The 26,783-nt window shown below is 43.5% G+C and overlaps 1 protein-coding gene across 8 annotated transcripts in view; it reads right to left on the minus strand.

The window, feature by feature from the left end:
- The window catches only part of LOC144678947 (retinoic acid receptor beta), a 573,064-nt gene that overhangs the window by 130,902 nt on the left and 415,379 nt on the right, over positions 1 to 26,783 (minus strand). For 4 of the 8 annotated variants that reach the window (XM_078539061.1, XM_078539065.1, XM_078539062.1 and 1 more), the window contains exon 4: positions 22,977 to 23,066. The exons of the other annotated variants lie outside the window; for them this stretch is intronic. In XM_078539061.1, coding sequence (XP_078395187.1) covers positions 22,977 to 23,066 — 90 coding nt within the window. The remainder of the gene's footprint in view (positions 1 to 22,976; positions 23,067 to 26,783) is intronic. 8 annotated transcript variants of the gene reach the window in all.

A 26,783-nucleotide genomic window follows, 5' to 3' on the forward strand; every position in this document is an offset into this window, starting at 1 on the left:
CATGAAGGAATGATGAGGGTAGCACAGTGAATGTCGTCTGCATGGATTTTAGTAAGGCATTTGACAAGGTCCCACATGGCAAACTGGTCAGAAAAGTGGGATCCCAAGAGGGTACAGAGAAGTGGCAAGTTGGATCCAAAATTGGCTCAGCGACAGGAAACAAAGGATAATGGTCAATGGATGTTTTTGTGAAGGGAAAGTGGTTTCCAGTGGTGTTCCACAGGGCTCAGTGGCAGGACCCTTGCTGTTTGGTGTACATATTAATGATTTGGGCTTAAATGTGGGAGGCATGATTGGGAAATTTCCAGATGACACAAAAATTGGCCATGTAGTTAATAAGGAAGAGGATAACTATTGTCTCCAGAAAGATATCAATGGTTTGGTTCAGTGGCGGGAAAATGGCAAATGGAATTCAATCTGGAAAAGTGTGAGTTAATGCATTTGGGGAGGACAAACAAAGCAAGGGAATACTCAATAATTGGGAGGATATTGAGAGGGGTCAATGAAGTGATAGACCTTGGAGTGCATGTTCACAGGTCCCCAAAGGTAGCAGGACAGGTGGATAAAGTGGGAAAGAAAGCATATGGAAGGCTTTCCTTTATTGGGTGAGGTATTGAATACAAAAGTAGGGATGTGATGATGGAATTGTATAAAATGCTGTTTAGGCCACAGCTGGAATTTTGTGTACTGTTCCGGTCACCACATTACAGGAAGGACATAATTGGTCTGGAAAGGGTACAAAGGAGATTTACAAGAATTTTGCCAGGGATGGAAAATTGCATCTATGAGGAGAGATTGGAAAGGTTAGGGTTGTTTTCCTTAGAACAGAGGAGGCTGAAGGGTGACCTAATTGAGGTGTATAAAATTATGAGGGGCCTAGATAGGTTAGACTTCCCCTATCTGATGGGTAAATTATCAAGGGGCATAGATTTAAGGTGATTGGTAGGAGGATTAGAGGGGACCTGCAGAAAAACTTTTTTACCCAGAGGGCGGGCGTCTGGAATTCACTGCTTAAGTTGCTGGTTGAGGCTGAAACGCTCGACTCATTTAAAAGGTACTTGGATCTGCACCTGAAGTGCTGTAATCTGTAAGGCTATGGACCAGATGCTGGAAGTGGGATTAAAATGAGTGGCTAGCTTTTTTATTCTCTTTTTTTGGCCAGCGCAGATACGGTGGGCTGAATGGCCTCTTTCTGCGCCATAAGTTTTCTATGGTTCTATGGTTAACCAAATGGTCAAGCTCTGTTTGTACTAGCTCTCAACATAAATATTCTTGAATGTATATGCATATCATTGCAACATTCACATGACTAGCAATCCTGTCACTCCTCTGAAGTACACAGAAATATAACAGGAAGCAGGTAAGACTAGTATTTGGTAAATAGCAGCAAGCTATCAGAACCATAATAACAAATGGGAATGTCTTTGACAAACTTTACTTTCTGTTTGTTTGACAAATATAAGATGCAATGGCATAAGACACATTATACAGTATGTCATTTGGTAAAAATACACAAGATTTTAGATGGGGTGAGCAGTGGGCAGGCAGAAATTATACTTAGTTCCTCCAGGAACTCCTGCCCTATGTATTTATAGATACTACCATCATGATGTTTGACAGTAAGCCCATTTTGAAAATGGACCTAATAGTTGAAGACAGGAGACAAGAAAAGGACAAGGAAGGAAAAGAGATTCAACTCAATGTCAGCCATTTTGTGTCTGTAAATTGAAGGGGCAACTCAGTGGCCTGACATCCATGGCCCACCTGATGTCGTATTCAGGTGAGACATGTAAACGGTGAGTAGCCCACATGGCTGAAACAGATGTAAGCTTTACCATTTGTGATCCTTAAAGAGACCGCTGCTGGTCGCTCAAAAATATGACCAGGAAATGTTAGGTTTTTATTTTTGTGGGCCCAGGAGAAGCCAGAGGACTCTTCCTGGGTTAACAAAAATCTTTGAGCCTGCTGTTCACCCAACTCAGATCCTCCCCAAGATCACCTCCCCATCACCAGACCAGACAACCATCCTCAGCTGGCGAGCTGTAGCAGCACTTTGTTTGGCAACTCTCTGGTGGCATTTAACTTTAAACCAAATTCTCCTGGAGGAAATCTATGGTGAATATTTTTTATCTCAAGGCATTCCTTCATTGCCAAAGGAAAAAAAAATATAACAATTTTGTGACCCTTATCATTTTCCTCAAGCAAAACCCCTCTATAGATCAGGTTTCCTCGCCTCAAAACTTATCTGATAGTACTGCAGATAAGCAAGCATTTCAGAGTGCTTCCTTGATTGCAATGAGGGCCTGGCGCTGGTGTTGATCCAAAGCTGTCCAACCAAAGGAAGATACAATACCAGGTGGTTACACAACATTCCATATCAATCCTATCAGTAATGTATAATACTGTTTCACCAACCAACAAAGGAGCACCATTAGTAGCAACTATAGAGCAATCCATGGCCTGGAGGGTGTTTCATTTCTCGTTAAAAAAGAACCATGATGAATTGTCAAAAGAAGAAGAAAGTAAGATATTCGGAAAGGGAAAAAAGCTAAGTCTATTTATGAATGTGAATTCATTGCCAATGATTGGCTTTTCAAACGCTCCTGATTTGCATATAAATTTGACCTTAAGAAATGATTCTAAAGAAGTTTGTTACCAATAAATAATGCTTAATGGACTTAAGAAAAAGAACTTAAAGTATTTATAGGCCATTGGGGCATGGACACTAAATGAAGCTTAAATATTCATCATTCGTTGATAGTGCATTTCTTTGTTAATGATGCAAATGTGTCTTAGATGTTTTTGAAAATTGACAAAATACAGTCATGTTTCACACACACAATCAAAACTAATTATTTCAGAATTGCAGGAGACAATTCTTCATTTCAAAGGCTGATATTTTTTTTCTTTTCAACATTTTGTGCTAACTTCATCAAGGTGAGAAATGTTAGTGCTGGGAAACATCGGCATCAATTACCTTGAGGTCTGATATAGCACAGCCGAGTGTAGGATAAAGTTCCCTTTATTTTGCCATAACCTTAGAAAAGCTCTTGTGGGCTCAGTGTGATATTTATTTCCATTTCTCACACCAGCCATCCTGTGGTCTTTCTCAGCGATTCTGCAAATTAGTGCCAGGTTAGAATAGAACCATTTTGTGCTGTAGCATCCATGAAGTGGACTGAGGCTGTACAACCTAATTTTACATAAGGCAAGACATTCACCTTATCTGGGGTGGATTTGAAACCAGGTTTAAGAGGTGAAAGACCAGTGCTGAACTCACTGTGCCCCCTTACTTTCTCAAACAGCTCATCTAATGGAGGTTTTGGGCAGAATCATCCCAGGTTTGCACTAAGTGCGGTGGCGGATGGGAAAAAGGACGTTTTACCCACCGGCCGCAATGGCGACTTTTCACACTGTTTCGTCCCAATCTCACCGCTTTAATAATGCATTCCCAGTAAACATGTCGTTTCAATGGCAGGAGGGCTCTCATTCGCCCGCCACACCATCACCTCGCTGCCATCATCACGCCGGGCACCATATTTAAAGTGCAGCTGCGCGAACCCCTCTCAGTGCTTCCAGACAAGGACTGCTGCACAGAAGACATGGCCCTGGAAGGCAAGAAGACTGCAGTCCCCAGATTCAATAACGCATCCTTCGAGCGCCTTTTGGGTGCAGTGGAGGCTCGCCGTGATGTCATCTACCCCCACCCAGGCTGCAGGATGGGCAGCAATATCACCAATCCAGCATTGGAGGTGGTGGCAGCAGTGGTCAGCGCCAACACCCTGCAAAAGAGGACAGCCACCCAGTGCCCCATTCCACCAGGGTTAGTCATTCTTCACACCACTCTCAACTCACACACTCACAAACCCATCACACAAGCGCAGGGCCCTCACTCACTGCCAGTTCAAGGGACATCACCATTCACTCTCTCACACACACCTTCATTTTCTTCACCCTGTCCATGGGATCACTCACCATCCACAAATGCCAGGAATACTTATCATCTGGCCTGGCACGTGTCCTGCTTATCCTCTCTCTGTCTCTATTCATGCAGGACAAGCTGGCACACAGCAAGAAGAGGTCACAGACCGGTGGAGGAATGACAAATCAAGGTCCTCACAGACTTTGAAAACAGAGACATCTAGCTGGCCAGCGACAATCGGGGCCGTTTCTGTGCTGTCAGTGAGGACGGTGCTGCTCTACAAAGTGAGGTTCCAGCAGTGCAACATCCATCAGACAACCATGCCGTGAGTGATGTGTCCTGTTCTGCAGTCCCCTGTCTCTCCTTCCTTTTGCAGGCACATCTGAGAACAACCAACAGACTCCTCGACCCAGGGATTCCAATAAATCCCCAAAGAAACTTCTGAAGAGGAATCTGAAGGTACCCTCATTGAAGATATGTCACAGCGCTCACCCACACCCTCCACCAGCACAGGGACACACACCTCGGTGGGACCTAGCTTTAGAGTCGCCTCGGGATGACAATCTGGTGAGCACATCACACTGTCTGATCGGCAGCATCATGTCTTCCCATGTCTCTGGCACTCAGAGGACTGCTGGAGGCCAGAAACCTGTTGAGTCCGAGTCAGATGACGAGCATCTGGACTCCGTCATATCACAGTTGCTGGAGCTGCAAACGCAAGCTTAGGAACAACAGGAAGGGATGTCCGCTGCACTCCTCAGATTGCAAGGCACAATGGAGGAGTCCATCCGCCTTCAGGTTGAGGTGATAGCGTCGGCATGCCAATGCACTGGCAGGATGGCGGCCGCCATGGAGACCTTCATCCAGGACATCGATCCTGCACTGCTGCGTGGGCTGAACTCCAATTCTGCTGCCACAGTTGGTCTCCAACAGTGTGTACACGAGAGGGGTGGGGAGCAGCTCGATCTCACTCCAGCTACCCTTTCACCTCAAGGAGTCAACCTGTGGTCCTTGGGCACCCATACGAAGGAGGTTCAGCAGGTGCACTCTATGGCGCCATCCATCCAGGTGACGCCGGGAGTGTCCGGCCCATCCGAATCCCCTCTTTCTGTGACCCCAGCAGCTCCAGATCCACAGGCCGAGGAGGGTGCCACTGCCACACAGCAGGACCCCAAAAGCAGGCCAGGGCCCTCCAGGTCTCGGCCCTCCAGAGGACACCTAACAAGGTCGTCAAAGACAGGGTGCAGCAGTCAGCAGGCTGCCTCCACCTCCATTTTGGATGTCAAGGGAGTACCAACATGTAGCAGCAGGATTTGGAAGGTTAAGAACATGTAGTTGCACAGCCTGGCCACAGGTGTTAATCACTTGTACATAACATTCACTATTGTCAATAACTCCCAAGAATGTCTCCCTGCCTATGGCTCCTTGTTCTGATGAGCAGTATTCGTATGACTCAGATGTGAAACCTTGGTTCCTGCACAACATAAAGGCATGTGTTTCAGTCCAGGGCCTCTTCCCTGTGCTTTGTGCACCCTTCAGACCAAAGTGTTGGTCCGGCCTCACACTCACTGGACACATTATTGATGCCTGCACCTCAACAGTGCTTGTCCTTGCTGCCAGAATGTCGTGGGCCGGCGTCACAGAGTTCCCTCAACCTCTCTGTGTGCTCTCAGCATCTTTAAGGTGGGGCTGGCCCCCATCTCTTCAGCATCTGTGATCTGTGACACTGCTCCTGAAGGGGTCATGTGCTGAAGACTGACAAGGATCAGGTGTTTCTAAAGTTTTATGGCTGCATCTCTATGATATGACCCTGATCACGGAGTTCAAGTGAGCTGCCCTTGGCCAGACAGGAGTCAGACATTCTCAGAGGCTATGTGAAGATCTATGGAGTATCCTCACTGCATGTCGTCATCATCCTCCTGGAATCGAGTGACTATTAGAGCCTCCGCTGCATCTCTACGACAGGAGCATTCTCACAGAGGGTATTCATGCTGCCATCAGCCAGGCTGGAGCCAAACGTTCATAGATGCAAAGTGAGGATCTATGGTGTCTCCTCACTGCATGTCGTCGTCATCCTCCACAAATCTAGCAGCTGTGAGGGCCTCCCGAGTGCACCTGCCTCATCTGGCCAGTGTGAGGCCTCATCGCTTTCATCATCACCTTCAAGGACCTCCTCGCCCTCATCCCCATCATAGTTCTCCTCATCGGAGAAGACATCTAGCTCCTCCATCTCCTCCTCAGCAAGCTCCTCTCCCCATTGCAGCGCACGGTTGTAAAAGGCACAGCAGGTGACAACGATGCGTGACACCCTCTGTGAACTGTATTGCAGGGCTCCACCAGACTGGTCCAGGCACCGGAAGCTCATTTTCAGCATCCTGATGGTTTGCTCCACCAAGTTACAAACTGCAGCATTATACCTTCACTCTGCTGTAGCCTGAGGCCGCCACACGTGTGTCATCAGCCACGTCCTCTGCAGGTAGCCCTTGTCCCTGAGGAGCCAACCCTGCAGCCTCTGTGGACCCTGGAAGACATCAGGGATCTGAGACTGACTGAGAATGTAGGAGTCATCGACACTCCCTGGAAAATGTGCGCAGACCTACATGATGCATTTGTGGTTGTCACACACCAGCTGCACATTCAGTGAGTGGAAGCCCTTGCGGTTGACATAGTTGACCGTTTGTTGCCACAGAGATCTGAGCACCACATGAGTGCAGTCGATGGCACCGTGCACCTGTGGGAAACCTGAGATCTGGGCAAATCCTAGAGCTCTTGCATCCTGGTTTTCCTGGTCCTGGGTGAATTGCATAAAGTTTTGTGCCTTCGCAAATATGGTGTCCGTGACCTCATAGATGCATTTGTGGGTGCAGGCTTGCGATATCGCACAGAGGTTACCAGTGGAGCCCTGAAAGGAGCCACTGGCATAAAAATTGAGCAGTGTGGTCACTTTTACGGCCCTGGGCAGTGGATGCTCTCCATGTCCCTGTGACAACAAATCATGCAGTAGCTGGCAGATGTAGACAGTTCCCTAGACATGCGCAATCTTCGGCGACACTGGTTGTTGGTCATCTGCAGGAATGAAAGGCAGTGTCTATAGACCCTGGGTCTAGCTAGGACAGCTCGCTGTGGCTCTTCAGCGGTGTGTGTGGGAGCCCCAGCCACCCCTCCTTCCCTGCTCCTCTCTCTGCTCAGCCAGGTGCCTCCATCGCTCTCTTATCCTTTGTCTCTGCTCTCTGTACTTCACGAGGCATACAGCTAGTTCACCAGGCTACATGCTTCTGATGTACTCCTCCTGCAGGATGAAAGGGAGATGCCTGGGTTAGCTTGGGTACTCTAAGAATCTCTCTTGGTTAAGTCTGAAGGCCCCTTAACACATCCCAGAGAGTTCTGGCCACCAGTTGGCTGTCCAGAGTTTAGTGCGCTGCATGGCTGCCCGATACCCCACCCACCTCTGCCCCACTCCACTTGACCAACTGGCAGCAGCTTTGCCCACTGGACTGCATGCTGTGCTCTCAGCTCAGGCACAGGCATTCTCCTAACCCACACTGCAAGGCTGCACTGTTAGCTTGAACCGTGGGGGAGACTGGTCCAAACCGGGATGATGACATTGCACAAGGGGCTGTGAGCGCCTCCACCAGTGACTGCTCCATGGCCAGCTTTAGCAAGGAGATTGTACAACTTGCCCAGCCGCCCAACTGTTCTGCAGTCCACTAAAATACTCATTAGTTTGCAGCCTATGCCCGAGGGGTGAAAAGCTCTGGAGCACGTGGTGGCACTTTCAGGCCTCTGCGTTGCTTGAGTGGGCAGATAAGCTAGAGGCCCGACTCCACACATGTCAATGTGGCTGCGCCTGAAGTGTCTTATCTACAGAGGAATGGTCACTTTGTACAAGCTTTCCCTAATGCGTGGTCGCTTCTCTCCTCCACAACCCAGCACATGCTTATGCACTACCATCAACCACAGTTCAGCCCTTGTCCCTCCCAGGCCGCCTCAACCACATTGTAGCCCTTGCCCCAGCACCGCACTGTCCACCAGCTGGGAAAATGTGACTTGCCTGTGCTCTCGCCTGAATGCGCAGCGCCTCAACCTTGAAGTCCAACAGGCGACCCTAGCAAGTGCTGCACAATGTTACTGTGCACTCACTTCCGAGTTCCCCTCGAAGTGCAGCCTGCCAAGTGCACGCCTTTTATATGCTGTTGTGAAACAAGTTGGAGTACGCCAACATGCTCGGGTGATCCAGCATGGGGGGGTGATGATTTGGGCGGTTTGGGCTTATAATGATATGCAGATGTATTACAATGAGGCTCCCGATGTCTGACGGCAGGAATCACGGCCCACCATTGACGGGCAGAGCGGACGATTGCCAATTGGTTTCACAATGGCGTGAAACCAATTTTTGGCCTTCTCCCATATTCTCCGCTCATGCCCCAAACACGCCCGATGCCAACGGGCATGGAAAATTCCACCCTTTTCCTCATCTTCCACCACAGTAAACATATAAATTCATTCCAAAACACAGCTGTTTCACTCTGCAGAGTGGATGCATTAAACACCCCCACAGGAAAGGAAACTTAGAGGAAGAGTCTTCCAGAAGTTTTTGTGCACATCTAGCAGCTGGTTGTGAAGTAGCAATGGCAGAACCTGTGACTGTGTAATCCATACATCTGCTTTTGTGATGGTCGATATTGTATCGTCTAGAAAGAACTCATTTTCTTTGATGAACTGAGTGGGCATGAGTTTACAGAATAATCTCAAAATGTTACACTGTTATCAGTATCGCTCAGAGAAGCCACAAATACAGTTGGCACGGGAAGCAGAAATGTCACGCCATAATGCAGTCAGAGGCAGGGCCAAGAGTTGCTGCGAGGACACCATCTTTGCTATACATCTGGCTAATGCCTTATCAAATCTCAGAGTGCATAATACTGGGTGAAAAATGAACGTAAGTAATCACCAAATGTATTAATAATAACTAAAGGGCAGGTGTTTACAACTTTAATGATCAGAAATCAGCACTGACCTCTGCACCCGTACATTTTCTATATGTGCTCCTGGTATGTGAAGGTCAGCTCAAATTTACCATCACAAATCAATGAAGATCTGACGCTTGAAAAGTAAATATCTCAAAGTTCTCCTGGCATGTAATTAATTAAGAACTGTGCTCTTTCTTATTGTTTATTATGGCTTGGTGTATAAAACTATGAAGTAAATATATTATCAAGAGTTAGTTTTAGCAGAGATAATTACATGTAAGGGTTTGTGACCTGTCTCTTGCCTCACCAGACATGATGAATAACACCTTGGAAAAGGCTCTTGAAAAGCTATTGAGTACTAAATTCTTGGAATAATGTCAGTTTCAAATATTCTTTCATCTATGAGACAGAAATATTAGCTTCAGGATTTGATATAAAATGTAAAATATGTTTTCCATTGGCCACCTTTTGGTTCGGAGATGATGAATGGAATTCACCTTCACCACCTGAGTGGTAATCTAGCAGAGCAGATCGCTGCTCATTATAGAATCAGTCTGCTATTCATCTCATTGATTTCTGAGAGTCGTAATCATCAGGAGCTGAAAATCCAGGCCCAATCATGTTGGGCGCAACCTCCTAACTATTTAAATTAACACACGCAAAATTTCTCACACACAACTTCACAGGGTGAGGCTCCCTGCCGGCAGTGTAGATTCATAAAATCACTCCTTCATTATCTCAATATAATCCTCCATTATTGATAAAGCCTTTAGTTCCAAGCCCATATCACCCGGTGTAAGCTCATTTGACCACGGAGATTTAACATTAAAATACTGTTACAGAAACAGCATTTTCAAAGGTAGTCAAAATTTGCTCATAAAGAAATAAATGGGATATTTTTCCATAACTCAAATGCTGTCATCTTAGTGTGAACATTTTAGTGTTGTTGGAAGCAAATGGAAGCCTTGTAACTTCTCAGGCCTAGAAAGCACTTTCAGCTCCTGCTTGGCAATGTTAGAAAACTACTACCTGTGTAACAGAAAATGAACAAGTTAAGAAGACATTCAACAGAGTGCATACCTCCACCACGCTGTGTTAACCCAATGTTATTACAATTATGAAGCTCTTCCTTAAGGTTTTTCCCTGTCTGGTTGATGCAACTACAAAGCTGAAAAAAGAAATCTTTTGATGAAAAGAAGACTTTAGGCCCATCCGCATCCTAAAAGCTCTCCTGAAAACTCTGCTCACACTTTGGAAGCTGTGATAAATTCCAATACAGCAGCTGAGACAATCGACAACTTTCTCAAACAATCAACAACATTGTAAATAAAAAACCACAACATTCTCAAAAAAAGCCAATTTGCCCTATCCCCCAATGTTAATGGACCCTTTAAAAGATTCCAGAATCCCGATATGGATCTTTGGCAAAAATTAATCAGTTCTTCCTTGGGCCGTACCCTATCTGTGTAGCAAGTTTTGTTGAAATCCATCCTTCAGTTTCGGAGGTATGTTGTTTACAGACAAACAGGGGTGAAAACATTACCTCCCCCTACCTTCACAGGTGGAGGTAATAACGAGGACCAGGACAAATGGGAGAGGATTAAATCTGCTTTCTTGATGTTGGGCTTCCTGATTATATACCTAACAAAATCAAAAAACAATTTGCATTAGCACCAGTTGAACGCTGGCCTGAAAGCAAAAACTGAGCAAGTGAAATAAATAAATAAATTGGGCTTTTGTTCCTGGCACAGCATGAGCCTACATATTACTCCTTTTCGCGTAGTTTTTCCAAAGAAAACACAGACATTTGGCATCTTACAGTTTAGTCTATGCCAGGTGTCTGAACTTTACCATTACCAACTCCTACATGGTTATTCCAAAGCAGACCAAAGACTGTGCCGTCATTCCGCCATTAGATTAACGTATTTCCACAGTGATCAATCATAGTACTTGGGCACACTCATTGAAAGTACCACGTTGGCATGTAGCACAGTGTCAGATAATAGAAATGGAAAGGTTTGCTCAGCTGAGTGCCATTTACCCTACAATACTTGAAACACTAGAAATGAAGAAAATGTGAAAGAAAAATAGCAACTGCAACAGCACATGAAAGAGAATTTAAAATTTTGGGTCAGAAAACTGGTTCTGCTTTTTGCTTTTCTTGATTGTTCGTGCGAGTGAGCATCACTGACAAGGCCAGCATTTATTGCCCACTGCAAACTGCCCTTGAGAAGGTGGTGGTGAGCTGTCTTCTCGAACCGCTACAGTCCATGTGGTGTAGGTACTCCCACAGTGCTGTTAGGGAGGGAGTTCCAGGATTTTGACCCAGCGACAGTGAATGGACAGCAATCTATTTCCAAGTCAGGATGGTGAGTGACTTGGAGGGGAACTCCCAGGTGGTGGTGTTCCCATCTATCTGCTGCCCTTGTCCTTCTAGATGGTAGTGGTTGTGGGTTTGGAAGGTGCTGTCGAAGGAGCCTTGATGAGTTCCTGCAGTGCATCTTGTAGATGGTACACACTGCTGCTACTGTGCGTTGGTGGTGGAGGGAGTGAATGTTTGTGGATGTGGTGCTGGAGGAGATTATAGAGAAAGGAAGATGGGCTCATTGAGGGATTAAAAAATATAGATGAGAATTTTAAGATTGCGGTGTTACTTAACTGGGAGCCAGAGTAGGTCAGAGAATATAGAGGTGATGGGCGGACGGGATATGGTGTGATTTAGAACTTGGGCAGCAGTGTTTTGGAAGACCTCAATTTTATGGAGGCCCAAATGTGAGAGGCCAGCTGGAATGTGTTTGAATATTCAAGCCTAGAGATAACAAAGGCATGGATGAGAATTTCTGAAACAGAAGATCTGAGATAGGAGCAAAGTCGAGTGATGTTACAGAGGTAGAGATAGGCAGTTTTATTGGTGCCGTGGGTACGTGCTTGGAAGCTTATCAGATGGTCAAATATGGCAGAAAGGTAATGGACAGTAGAGTTCAGCCTTAAACAGTTGCCAAGGAGAGCAATGGAGTTGATAGCTAGCAACACAATTTGTTGTGAGGACTGAAGACAATTGTTTTGGTTTTCCCAACATTTAATTGCAGGAAATTTCTTCTAATCCAATACCGGATAGTGGATAATTTGTCTGACAATTTTGAGGCAGTAGGGGAGGGGGTGGTGAGATAGAGTTAGGTGTCGTGTGGAAACTAACACTATTTTCAGATGATGTTGCTGAGGGGAAGCAGGTAGATGGTCAAGGGGGGTTGGTAGTGGGGACCAGGATAGATCTTTGGGGGACATCAGAGTTAACGGGTGAGGGACCAGGAAGAGAAACGACTGCAGATGATTATGTCGTTACAATTACATGGATAAGAATGGAACCGGATGAATGCAAACCCATCCAGCTGGATGACAGTGGAGAGGTGTTGGAGACAGGAGTGTAGTCAACCGTGTCAACAGCTGCAGAAAGGGTTCAGAAGGACGAGGAGGGAAAGTTCATCTTTGTCGCAGGAATATAGGGTGTCATTTGTGACACCCATGGAGTTCTGGGAAAGATGGCAATGGATTTGGGAAGTGGCAACGTGTTCAAGGACCTTGGAAAACAAAGGGAGGATGGAGATGAAGTGATATTCTGCATGGACGGTCGACTCAGGAGTGGGTAATTTTGAGGAGATAAGTACTCTTGCTCTGCATATTTCTGGCGGCCATTAACTCCACCCTTGGTAACACGCTCGCCAATATGGTGTCCGGTACAACTCACCCCAAAAGTGTGCATGTGTACCATGGACGCTGTTTTGGACAACATACAGCGCCAGGGCGCTATCAATCTGAATTCCACTCCAAATATTCCTTAACTTTTAAGAATACAAGCATTTAACAAAAACAGGAGGAAATGTGCTCTCATTGCTAGCATCATCCCAAAGGCTGCAGGCTTCTTAAGTAGGGAGTAGAACACTGAGGTTTTATTTCTTGCCTCTATCGGCTGAAAGGACTCCTGCCAGCCTGTGACCACCTTGCTATATCTAAATGATGACAGTAATTTGAGCTCTGAAAATCCACCCAATTACTGTCACCAACACTAAAAACCACTAGGAGAGAGGCAATGGTAAGCCTTGCTGCAGCAATTGAAGTTCCACTATTTCAGTTGTTGGAGAGAAAAGGACAGGGGCTATGAAGGCTATCTCTCCCTCCACGATGGCCTTAAATACTCAAAGGAGGCCTTCAATTTAAAATTTGCTCGAGTATTCAAGGTGGTTCTGCCCTCCTTAAGTGGTCCTCCAACTTTTCCCATTCCACATTTTTGACAAATTATTCATCCCCCGTGGGAAGATGAGTTGGAGTCATGGTAGAGCCAGGACAGCAGGCAGAGGTCCTACTCCAAACCTACCACTTACGGCAAACATTCCCTTAAAGCAAATCCAGGCCAAACTGTCAAGGCCTTAGTTTTTTGATCAATGTAAAATTCAAAAGTGAAACAGAAAGTATGCAAAATTTAGCTGAAAATAAAGCATCTAGCATATGAAGCAAGTATTCTAAATATCTGCCAATTTTTTTTACAAGCTTCTTGGGAAGTTTATGAAGTACAATTTTTAGATTAATTTACCCTTGCTAGTGAATTGGAACTGCAAACATTCTTGAGGTTTGGTGTTTATCACTGTTGAATCTGATTTCCAATCTTCATCTCAGTCTTCAATTATCTGTTGCATGGAAAATTTACTATATCCACCATTAAGCCTTCACACATCAGCAAAAAAGGAAAAAACCCTTTCCAACAGAAAGGCACATTTACCTACATTTTAAGGTTGGATGACGGGTTTGTTTAATGTTAAAACACATTGGCTCCTTTGCTCAACAGCTTTGAACTGTCTGAAGAACACAAATACATTGTTATTTACTGCTGTGTTATGAACTGTCGCCAAGAACTCCAAGATACTAGAGATAATTCACACGGGAATCAGCTTACTCCTTCTCCAGTTCTAGCTCTCCTCGTCTTGCAGTTTTTAGGAATGATGTTTTTGAAAATGAAATGCAAAATAAAGCTTTAAGATCTGCATTTTAAAAAATTTTTATTCATTCATGGGATGTGGGCATCACTGGCGAATCCAGCATTTATTGCCCATCCTTAATTGCCCCTAAGAAGGTAGGGGGTGGTGGGCCGCATTCTTGAAACACTGCAGCCCATGTGTTGTAGGTGCACCCAGAGTGCAGTTAGGAAGGGAGTTCCGGGGTTTGACCCAGCGGCAGTGAAGGAAAGGCCATATAGTTCCACTCAGGGTGGTGTGTGGCTTGGAGTGGAACTTCCAGGTTGTGGCGTTCCCATGCATCTGCTGCCCTTGTCATTCTAAGTGGTGGAGATCACAAGTTTGGAAGGTGTCGTAGTGTGTTGGTTACAGTTTGGTAGGTCTGAAGAAGTCTTTATACTCACATGTAAGTTAACTGTAAGTCTTTATTGACTCTTACAACTATTTACAAATATACAGTAAAGGGTACAAGCTAGGAGCTGTCTCCATGCTTGCTGGTACACTCAGCTCTGTCCAACACTCAACTGATCTTGGGTGCAGGTCATGTGCTCTCTTACATCACCGTTTGGGTGGTACTCAGTCCCACAATACCCTATATGTGCCAGACCCTTATACTACACCTCCTCCCAAATCTTTATCCAATGTATTTTAAGTGATTAAATTTTACCTTATGTCTTACATTGTTATTACTGTCATACATTTACGTTGTCATTACTACATTATCACCACTTTAAGTCCTTGAATTCAAAGGTTCAAGCGATCTGGAAGCCTTATAACCCATTAATATCTCATTTGCACCACTGTTGGAGAAGTGGAAGGTTCTGTCGCTGCTGGTTCTTTCTGTAGGTTTGGAGGTTGTTCTGGCATCTAGGTATGTTCCTCAATACCTGTCCACTGCACGCTGGGGATGGGCAGTCTAGAGATGAGGTGGGGACTCCTCCTGTTTCTCCTGACTGTACCCTCTGCAGTACAAAGCAGGTAGGAGCAAGGTTGGTCCTCACCCTTTCTAATGACGGTACCTTCTCTCTCAAGGTCTTTAATCCAAACCTTCTTTCCTTTCTGTAATTATGGCAAGTGTCTGGTGCGGTGCCTTCTGTTGTAGGCAGAAGCTTGTCTACAACAGAAGATTGATCTAGGCCTTGGGTTAGTTCAAATTAACTTGGTAGTGTGGAATTTAGATCCATGTTAAAATTTTATAAGTGTATGTTCTGCTGTCAGAGCTGTCTGAATTTCAAGATGGTGTCGTCGTTCACTTGGAGACAAAGGGATTTCCTGCACTTGCCAGTTTTGTCAGGCTCTGCAACAATGGCGATAGCACTCAGCTTGAAAGCATTTTTTAACAATGGCTGCCTGGATCGCGTGCCTGTAGACTTCTCTTGTTCAGCATTTTACCTTGTGACATGTGAATCCATCGAATTCTAGCTTCTGCTTGCCTTTTACCAAGCTGAACAGTTGTGTTGTTCCCGAAATATTTAATTAACTCTTTCTCTTTGGATGCCATGTATTCAGGCTCCGACTCGGGGATCAGGTTTTAGCAACAGGCTTCTCTCAAACTGCATTTCTGATACCAAATTACTTTAAAAATTTCTTAGGATTTGCTGTAGCCTGGAATTTTAGAAGATTTACCTCATCATTGCAAGTTCTGCTGAGTCTGCACTCTGAAGCTAAACTTCCAAAGGAGATCCAGTGGAGTCTTCTGCTGCAGTAAAAAAATTTAAATTTCTGCCTTAAGCTTCCAAGCCTTTCTTTGGTACTTTTTCCTGAAGAGTTTTCCTTTGCGCCTCTGCTTCTGGAACTTCTTTTCACGTCAGAATGCTTTTTTGAATTTTTCCTCAGTCTTCTAGCATTTTGGTTTGTCTCTGCATTTTAATGAGGTTTTGGGTTTTTTCTATGAGCTGCCACCATGTTGTAGGGTGTTGGTTACAGTTTAGTAGGTCTGAAGAAGTCTTTGTAGTCACACATAGATTAACTGTAAGTCTGCATTGGCTCTTAGAATTATTTAAAAATATACAAAATAGAATACAAGCTAGGAGCTGTCTCCATGCTTGCTGGTACACTCGGCTCAGTCCAACACTCGACTGACTGTGTATGTGGGTCATGTGCTCTCTTACATCACTGTGTGGATGGTACTGTACTCAGTCCCTCATTAACCCTATATATTCCAGATCCTTATACGACAGAAGGTGATGTTGAAGGTGAGTTGCTGCTGTGCATATTTCAGATGGTAGACACACTGCTGCCGCTATGCATCAGTGTTGGAAGAAGTGAATGTTTAAGGTGGTGGATGGAGTGCCAATCAAGTGGGCTGCTTTATCTTGGATGGCATTGAGCTTCTTGAGTGTTGGAGCTGCATTCATCCAGGTAAGTGGAGAGTATTCCATCACACTTCTGACCTGTGCCATATAGGTGGTGGACAGGCTTTGGGGAATCAGGAGGTGAGTTATTCACTGCAGAATTCCCAGCCTCTGACCTGCTCTTGTGGCCACAGTATTTACAGCTGGTCCACTTTCAGTTTCTGGTCAATGGTAACCCCAAAGATGTTAGTAGTGGGGAATTCGGTGATGGCAATGCCATTGAATGTCAAAGGGTGATGGTTAGATTCTCTCTTGTTGGAGATGGTCATTGCCTGGCACTTGTGTTGCATGAATGTTACTTGCCACTTATCAGCCCAAGCCTGAATGTTTTCCAGGTCTTACTGCATATGGGCTTGGACTACTTCAGCGTCTGAGGAGTCGTGAACAGTGCTGGACATTGTGCAATCATTAGTGAACATCCCCACTTCTGATCTCATGATGGAAGGAAGGTCATTGGTGAAGCAGCTGGTGATGGTTGGGCCTAAGACACTACCCTGAGGAACTCCTGCAGTGATGTCCTGGGACTGAGATGATTGTCTCCAACAACCACAACCATCTTCCTTCATGCTACATATGACTCCAACCAGCAGAGAGTTTCCCCCCTGATTCCCATCGACTCCAGTTTTGCTAGGGCTCCTTGATGCCAAACTTGGTCAAATGCTGCCTTGATGTCAAGGGCTGTCGCTCTCACCTCACCTCAGGAGTTCAGCTCTTTTGTCTATGTTTGGACTAAGGCTGTAATGAGGTCAGGGGCGGAGTGGCTCTGGTGGAACCCAAACTGAGTGTCAGTGAGCGGGTTATTGCTGAATAGGTTTTGAAAAATCTGAAGTTGCCCTGCATGAATAACTTTCCAAACACTATCATTTTATTCCTCTTTTGTTATTGTTTTTATAATTGAGCAACCAAAGCCATGGGTCAAAGTGTGTAATACCAGTTATGAGAGGTGAGATGAATTCGGGAACAGTCATGAGGTGACACCAAGCTTGGCTTTTAAAAGCTTGAAAATCAGAGGGGTGGAACTTACTGATGGAGATAAGGAGGTCCACATTTCAGGTATCATAGGAAAGGGTAAACAGAAGTGATAAGGTTTGGTTTTAATACATTTGGAATGTAGGGAGAAAATACAATGAGACTGAACTTCTGCAGCATAACACCTACTCTGCCATCATATCTTTGGCAGAAGTTCAGTGGATGCTTAGTTCACGTTTCCTCTAAACTTATACTGCTGTAGTAGTGTGGGAAAGCCATGAGGAAATTCACCCTGTGTTTGTAATTGCCATTGAGAAGGAATGAGGGAAAACGTCACAGAAATTAGGTGATATAATACAGGAGGACTTGAGGCCTACCACCAGATCTTTGCCTCAAAGAACAGTATATAAAACCATCCTCCATCACTCAGCACAGATCTTGACTGCACAATCCCTGACAACCGCACCCTCCCCAGCCATATTTAAATAGTGGTGGGCTGGGGAAAAGAAAGAAGAAATTGAGCTTCCTGAAGGCATCATTGGCAATAAAGAAAGTGTGGGAGTTTCATTTCTGGTCCAAAGGAAAAGGCCAAAAAGTCAATAGTTAAACATGGACAAAGGAAGGAACCATCCTCAATATAATTTGCATTTGTACAGTACTTATAATGTCAGAATAAATTCCAGAAAGATCTACCATCTTTAGATGAACCAAATAGTAGACATTTAGGAGAACTGGCTTAAGACACAGTCAAAAGGGGAGCTTATGAGAACATTTTAAAACAGAAAGGTAAAGAAACTTTGGGAGGAGATACCAGAGCTTGGGGCTTAGACAACCTAAAGCTCTGCTACAAAATAAGGAATGCCGAGACGAGGCTACAGATACACACAAGAGCTCAGAGTCGACGAACTGTAGATCATAGACTGGGGTGTAGGGCTGAAGGAGGCTGGAGAGGGAAGGTAAGGGAATGTCACACAGAGAGCTGTAAATGACAACAAGGAATTCAAATTTGTTGCATTTGGAGACAGGGAGCCACTGGAGGTCTGCAAGAACAGGGCTGGTGGGTGAGCAAAACTTAACAGAATGCAGATTGCGGGTTAATGACAAGTTGGAGTTTATATTTGGAAAAGATCTGGTGGTTAAGAAGGAAAGGTAACAAACACATGACTAAAGCTTTCAGCAGTAGCCCCTTATTTGCTGAGACTGGACTTAAAGGACGGCCTTCAACCCTATATGCTCACTTTAATTTAAAAGGATTTTATTTTGTCGCTGAAGTAAATGGGAGCCATATGATTAGAATGGCATCTATCAAAGCAGATAATTCCAAAGACTGCTGGGAAACTATGCTGAGAAAAATATCCTAAAACGAGAAGACAAGGTGGAGAGCAAACATTAATTGCCCTCCGTCTCACTCTTCTAGCGCCATTGTCATTTTTAGTCACTCTGTTCTCCATGCTCTCTGCTGTTTATCAGCTGACATCCTCCTCATGGGGTCTGCTCAGTCTCTTTTCCCTCAGTAATGTTTGTTTATTTTCAGGTTTTGCTTTCTACAGTGTCAATTCCTTTTTGGTAGCTGCCTTCCGTACATGGCTTTGCCCTTTCTCAGCTTAATCTCTGTACTTTAGCGAAGTTATTTGCTGTTTCTCATGTTTGCCACTGATTTTTTTCATTGCTACAGCTATTAGGAAAAGAGAAACTGATAAGGATATATAAAACAACAACAGAGGACAGAAAAAAAAAACTTGAAATATGTGTTTAGAGAAACTTCGCTGTGTGCCCAAGTGTACAATACTGGATAAGAGTCACCAAAGGTTGTCTATGATCAGATCTACTTCTTTACGCTCTATCAATCACAATACTCTGAGTACTACTTGTTTGACTCCCAATGAAAGAGAATGGTGCTTAGCTGCCAACCTTGGCACCTTAGTGTGAGTGGGATTTTAGGAGAAGAATGAGTGAGATGGATTACAAGCCTAACAAAACATACAGCAATGTGTTTATTTTCAAAGAGTGGGGAGTATTGAAACAGGTTATATTTTCCAACCTAAAAGATTGAGACTTGGCAGAGCTGAAGGTGTCAGAGGAGCCAGCACAGGCCCACTGAGTGCTTTGATTTAAAAACGAAAAATAAAACTTGGCTTCAGGTGTTGTATTTTATAGACCTGGAGCCAAACCAGCAATCCTCAATTGCAGCAGCCAAAATAAATTTCTCTTCAAGTTAAAAGTGGCTCCAAGGCCACCGTTTGTCTATTTTGGAATACTAATACTATTTTCTGCATTCACACATTCATTCTGAGAGTTCTCCTAGGTTATTTTCATACCTTAAATTTACATTTTGGTGGTAAAAGTAAGATACATTTCAGCTATCCTCTTTTCTCATGAAACCTTTTCAGTCCATTTCTAAAGATCAAGCCTTCCTTTATTTCTCATAACAGAGGATTCAGTGTTAAGGGAGGAACAATTTTTTATCACTTACTGTAAAAATACTGAACAGATTCCAAATGCTTTAAAACATTTTCCACCTACAATTTTCCATCCCCCACAACTGGAGGCTCTTTAAGTTCCACGGGCACTGGCCACCTCACATTCGAACACATGAATTTAATAAAGAGTATTTCTTTTTTGCCCTACAAAGGTTCAAATTTGATGGCATCTGTTAAAAGCTCAGTTTGTGCAAGGCCAAATTTCTGCACAGAAGAGAGATCCCTAATCTGTTAATCGCTCAGTTTGTGCAAGGCCAAATTTCTGCACAGAAGAGAGATCCCTAATCTGTTAATCTATTCATCATAAATGTTGATTAAAAGATTATTGAAGGAAATGATGCAGCCAAAAAATTAAAATGAATATAAACTGCTTTTGTGTGCACGGCATGCAGATTAATAAAATAACATTTTTAAAAGCAGTTTTATGTACAATTCAGGTGAATTCCACCTAACCCGATCTGCTGTTGCTGGATTATATAAATAGCTAACTTTATACCAAATCCTGTCCATTATTTTGCAACACCCCCCTACATTAAGCGTGAATGGAAAAAATGATTACAGTGATAGTGACAACATACAGAAATAGAGTTTTCTTGTAAGTAAAAGGCACACATTGTGTCTAATACTAATCAATGGAAACCAGTGTGAATCAATCTCATATTTCAATGATGACTTTTTAGCTCAACATGTTTTTTTCAGATGTCATTTGTTGCAGCATTGAGCAATTTTGGCCTCCAGGGTTTAAAAGCCATGCAAGTGTTCCAGCTATGCTGAAAAACTTGCTCCAAATACTAAAAGTTTCTTGTGATTCTGAATAGTATTAACTCTTTAACATACTAGCCATTCCTGAGAATCATTACAGCTGAAGTAAATCACACTAAGGAATGTTAAAGTCAGAAGTTTCATTCATAGCTTATTACTAGAGTGCCCCTCTGAACTCTCACACAAACTTAACAATAGTCCACTTAGATGAAATTGCACAATTTCTGCATCCTCCACATGGGTGGTGTTTCCTACTCTTTCTCCTGAGGCTGGCCTTTTCAACCAGTTTTCTTCAGAACAAAAAGTGAAAACGTAAGGAGGTTACTTTGGCCTGGGATGACAGTGTAAAACCAGTGATATTGATTCAGCCGCCCATGAAACAATTTTCCTGATGCTCACTTATATGGACTTCAATGGAAGTATAACTTGGGAGAGCTGTAAAATGGGCTGTCAATTCACTATCACCCATTTACAACTTACAAATAAATAATAAAAGATAAACAATTTCAACAGATTTATTACAAGTTAGTGGGGGAAAGGACTGCTTTCTAAGTGACTCATGGAGAAAATTTAGCTCCTCTTCACAACTTTAGCAAAGCTTCAACGAGGGCCAATGATTCTATGTTTCAAAGCTGTTATTCTAAGATAACAGGCACCCGTAATTTGTTTTTGACTGGTGTTCATGCTGAAATGCCTCATTGTCTAAGTTTTGCAATTTGATAGCACAGGCATGTTTATCCAATAACTAAAGCTGTATACATATTACAGGTATGCATAGAAACAACAGCAAACCTCAGTGACTGTACAAATGGTGATAACATCACCTTATCATGTTTTCCATGGAACTAATTACCACTAATCACATACTGCATGCGCATACTTGTTAGAAAATTTAAATAATTAGGCGCAAAATCACTATTAGTCAACAATATTCATTGACATATTATTAGCTAAAATTTTAGGCAATGAACTGGTTAATACTTGCAGAATGGGAAGGATAAGTGAACTCTTTACATGTATTAAGAAGAGTTGCTCTAACAAACTTGGCACCTCTCATGCTTTAGGATTTTTTTAAAAAGAACAATGGTATACATAGATTTTTTTACTCAAAGAAACAAAAAGGGGGGGGTTGAAACTTATTCATGTAGATTTACGTTAATTCCCCAGAGCCAAGCAGAGCTGCAGCCCATTACCTGCATTTCTCCATTCATATTGCTACACGAATAAGCATCTGTCCTAAAAATTATGAATCAGTTTGGCTAGCCCCAGTTTTGCTCAGTGGATAGCACTTTCATCTCTGACTCAAAGTTTTGAGAGTTTCAACCCTAAACCAGGATTCAAATATATCATCTAAACATGGAATCGTATTGTTAGAGATGGCCTTGTGTGGATTAACATTAAAATAAGGTGCTGTTTGCCTGTACGGTAAACTGTAATGTAGTAATGTTGGCATTCTGCAAGCATGAAATGTGATAAGTTGAATGGTCTTTTTTAAATGAACTTATCCGATATATTTTCTATCAACAATAACATTTTGATTCAAACCTAACGATCCTTCTACCTAACTCCAGTTCCTGCTCTCCAGTTTGTCTGTAGCACTGAAGTAGATTTTATACCACACAGGGAAAATACATCTCAGGCGACAGTGTGCACCAAGCAGTGAAGAAGTTTTGAGTGTGCCAATTGTGTCAACTGAATTACAAACAAAAATTTCAAAACGTAGCACTGAAATGATTGAAATATTAATTGACAGTGTCACAATTATTTATGTAAAACAAATACAAAACATGATATAGTGAATTTTGCAGCTTTTGGACAGAAAGTCACAAATAAGCTGTGAATGTCACACTTACAAATGGAGTTAGCACTTATTCTGTTTTTAAATCCAGATGGCAAGGTAGGTTCAGTGATGGTCTTGAGGGGATTGAACACTGACCTCTGGCTCTAGGATTCAGATTTATCCCAGGTTGATTGGTAGAAAATCTCCTCTGCCTAAGCTGTAAGAGTCTCTTCAAAAGAAAGAGCTCAATGGATTTCAAGCCAAATGCCTGCTAGCCGACAGCACTAACTGGCACAAAAGGGGCAAATTTACTCCGACAGACATAAAGGATGATTGATGTAAAGAAGTGGAAACAACTCACACGGGCGCAATAGTGAAACTGTTGCTAAAGTTTGGGGGAAAATAGTGAGCAGAACTTTGTGTTGGAGCTGGCTACACGCCAAATAGCCTAAAACGTGTTGATACTGGTTGGTAAAATTGGCAAAAGAAAGTTTCGCTACCCAGAATGAAAATTATTTCCTTGTCACCCAATCCACCCACTCCTTAAAGAACTCTAAAAACAAAAAGGCAAAAAAAGGAAAAGTTTTATACAGTATCATTAGAGGAAAAGGGAGCCGCAATAAAAAAATTGCAATTTAAAGGCTATTCTGATTAGATTTAATAACCATTATTAAATAAGCTTCATTCGTTTTTGAATGTGTATAAGTGAGTCAAAATTGAAGTTTCAACTCACTTGGAATCAGCAGGCCTCTGCCAAAACTCCTTTCAGAACCTCCTTTGCGGCATTGTGACGTCACATCGTCAGCTCCCTGCTGTCTGCTCGCTGAAATAGCGGGAATCAATACTTCAAGTACAGAACTTTGTGAAACACAGTACTGGTCATTTTACTTATCAAAATGGTACCAAAACCAAGAGTATGCATGTAAAATGCACTTTAAAAAAAAAATAAAAGTTAACATAGTTTCTACTCATTTGCTTAAAAGTCACATTCCTCCACGGACCAGTTGCCAGGCACCCAGGATAGATTCTGTGGTAACTGGTGCACTTGCACAGTCTTTATAAAAAAATGTAAACCAAGGCCCAGATTTTCGCTTCCAGGTCGGGTGCGCAGAGACGGGAGAATTCCCGGCTCTTTAAACCGGACCTTTAAAAATGGCGGCCCACAACTGAGCTTTTCATTCTGGGGGGGGGGGGGAGTGGGCTGGATTAGAAGACGGGCCCGCCGTCCCTGGAATGAGTGCGGAAACTGCTGGGCGCGGAGCCGGGCTGAGCAGAAGGCCTGCCTCTGTGCTCCGGCACTTCATTGAATTGAATATCACGGAATCACAGAACCGTCACAGTGCAGAAGGAGGCCATTCAGCCCATCGTGTCTTCACTGGCTCTCCGAATGAGCATCATGACCTTGTGCCATTGCCCTGCCTTTTCCCTTTACCCTTGCACATTGTTTCTATTCAAATAATTATCTATTGCCCTCCTGAATGCCTCGATTGAAACTGCCTCCACCACACTTCCAGGCAGTGCATTCAGACTTGAACCACTGGATGTGTGAATAAGACTTTTCTCACAACACATTTGCTTCTTTTGCAAATCACTTTAAATGTGTGCCCTCTCTCGTTCTTGATCCCTTGAATTAAAAAAATTAAAACAAAAAACAGCCCTCACCCCTCCATCCCTCCACCACTCTCCATGCCCCATTCATGCCAATCCATGCCCCATTACTCACCCTCATGGTCCCTCATACCTCTATTCCAACCCATGCCCCTCTACCCATCCTTCATGGCCCTCATACTCCCTTTGCCAAACCATGCCCCTCTACCCACCATGGCCCCTCATACCCCTAGGCCCCCCACATCCCCATGGTACCTTATAGCCCCTATGTCAACTTATGCCCCTCACCAACCATCCATTGCCCTTACTCCCTCCATGCCAACTCACCTTTGACAGTTTCTTGACAGCTTTGCCAGTTCCAATGAGTTTATGCACTCTTTACGCACAAAGGGTGCCTTACCTACTCCTAAAGGTGTCCCGGGACTATATCTAATGGAGTACCTTCCCCCTCCAAAGGGGTACCCTGGCTATCCAAATGAATTCACCAAGTGCAGACCAGCTCTGGTCTGGTCTAATCTGCACACTCCATATTCCACATTCCTGGACTAACAAAATCCCACTTCGGTGGAGACAGCTGGTGATTTAAATGGCCAGCTGCCTTCGTCAGACAAACATCTGAGAAGAATTTCCAGGCTCATGTGTCATTTTTGCCACAGCGGAGAGGCTCCGCATCGTGGTGAAAATCTGGGCCAAGATTTCTCTCACTGGGCCCTGTATTGCTGGGATGAGAGGCATAGTGTCGTACCAGTTTAGTTGATATTATTACACTCTCAACCTACTGACATATTGCAGAAGGCCAATCATATATTCATCACAGTATTCCTTCCAGATTGCATTTGCGAATCTAAGAAAAATCTTGTAAATTGGCAAATGCATTATTCATGATATAGAATTGAGATAAAATATCCAAAAATAAAAGCTCAAGCTAAAAGGAGGAAAGTTTCACACACAGTTTAGATTTCATGTATTCACACAGAGTGCTGAATATATGTTTCAAAATGTTTACAAAAAAATGAAAGCAGACAGTATTAGCCAATTCAAGAGGGAATGGGTTAATCTTCTGGAAAATATTAAGGGATATGAGACTCTATGGTATTTTTGTAACTTTGGAAATAGGTGCATGCTCCACAAAGTTCATTTATCATCTAATACATTTCTAACCTTTCTTTAAAAACGGTACACATTGCAAGCTTCTTCACAATGCAGTGTGAAGTCTCTTGGAGCAAATGTTCTGCTTTGTGCTGTTGTTAGATGGCAAATCAAGAGCTGCGCCCAACCAATATTCCAATATGTGATCATGGCTCATTGCTGGCAGCACAGAAATAGAAAAGTGCCCTTGTATGCAGTGTTTACTGACATGGTTGTGGACTTCCAGCTGCATTGGGGAGTACTCCTCTTCAATACTATAACACTTGGTTGCAAATACCATTTGATTATTCAGTTCTCCTACACTCCTTATTATTCTGCATCTGAGCTAGAAGGTTGAAGGAGTATTGCATTGATGGATGTGCTATCTTTCAGATGATATGTTAAACTAAGGCCTCATCTGGTTTTTCAGGTAGATGTAAAAGATCCCATGGCATTATTTAGAGAAGAACAAGGAGTTCTTGTGGGGCAAAATCAAAATAGTTTAGATGCTGGAAATCTGAAATAAAGAAGAAAATATTGGAAATACCCAGCAGATCAGATGTAACAGATTTTAAGTAAGTACAGCTGAACTTGACAGGAGAATTCTCTGCTCCACTCCCATTCTGACCTTTCTGTCCTCGGTCTCCTTCACTGTTCCAATGGAACTCAATATGAGCTTAAGGAACAGCACTTCATCTTTCAGCTGGACACTTTACAACCTTCTGGACTCAACACTTGAGTTCAACAACTTCAGATCATAACTGCTGCTCCATTTCTTTTTCTCTTTTTGTGCTTTGTTTGTATTTGGACAGCAGCTTTAGGTGTGATTTTGTTTTCCCATTTACGCCTCCTCTAGACATATCTTTTGTTTCTTTACTTGCTTCATTACTCTTTCCTCTTGCCTTGCACCATCATCCTTTTGTCAGTTAATGACTCATCTTCAATCCTATTATAGACTTTCCCTTTTTATCTTCCCACATCCTTTCTCTGCCCCTTTATTTGCTTAAAACCTGTTAGACTGTAAATTTTTCCAGTTCTGATGAAAGGTCATCAACCCGAAACATTAACTTTGTTTCTCCACAGATGACACCAGACTTGCACTTCTGTTTTGAGTGCTTCTGGTGTGTTGACTAACAGACCTATCTAAACCAACATCAGTAAAAATAGATAATTTGCTTTTTAGGAGATGTTACTGCATGCATAACAGCGACTGCAAAAATAATTGATGATGTGAATCATTGAATCTTACAGCACTGAAGGAGGCTGCACCAGATCCACCATACCAGTGCTGGCTCTTTGAAAGAGCTATTCAATTAGTCCCACTCCATTGCTCTTTCCCCATAGCTCTGGAAAGCTTTCCTTTGTCAATTCCCTTTTGAAAGTTATTACTGGAGCTGCTTTTACAGTGAGTTCCAGATCATGATAACATGCTTTGTAAAAATAAATTATTTTCATCTCCCCTCTGGTTCTTTTGTCAATTATGTTAAACCCATGTCCTCTGACCCCTCTTGCCAGTTTCTCCCCATCTACTCTGTTAAAATGCCACATAATTTTGAACACCCCTCTATATCCAAGCCCACCACGCCCACCTTGGGGGAAAAGTGCTCCAAATGACAGGATCATCCTTCCTGGGGGTAGGGCGGGGTGGGGGGGAGGAAAATGGGTGTAGTGAAGGATGGAGTTGGGCCCGCCACCTCCAGACACACATTGGAGGCAGTCACAGGGGCTGTCGAGTGCTGAGGCTGGCTGTTTAAAAGACACACCTTGGTTCTCTGGGACTTAATTTCAGTTGTTTTCTTAAATA

This window comes from Cetorhinus maximus, chromosome 3, assembly GCF_964194155.1.
Source record: "Cetorhinus maximus chromosome 3, sCetMax3.hap1.1, whole genome shotgun sequence".
In the NCBI taxonomy this organism is placed as follows: domain Eukaryota; kingdom Metazoa; phylum Chordata; class Chondrichthyes; order Lamniformes; family Cetorhinidae; genus Cetorhinus; species Cetorhinus maximus.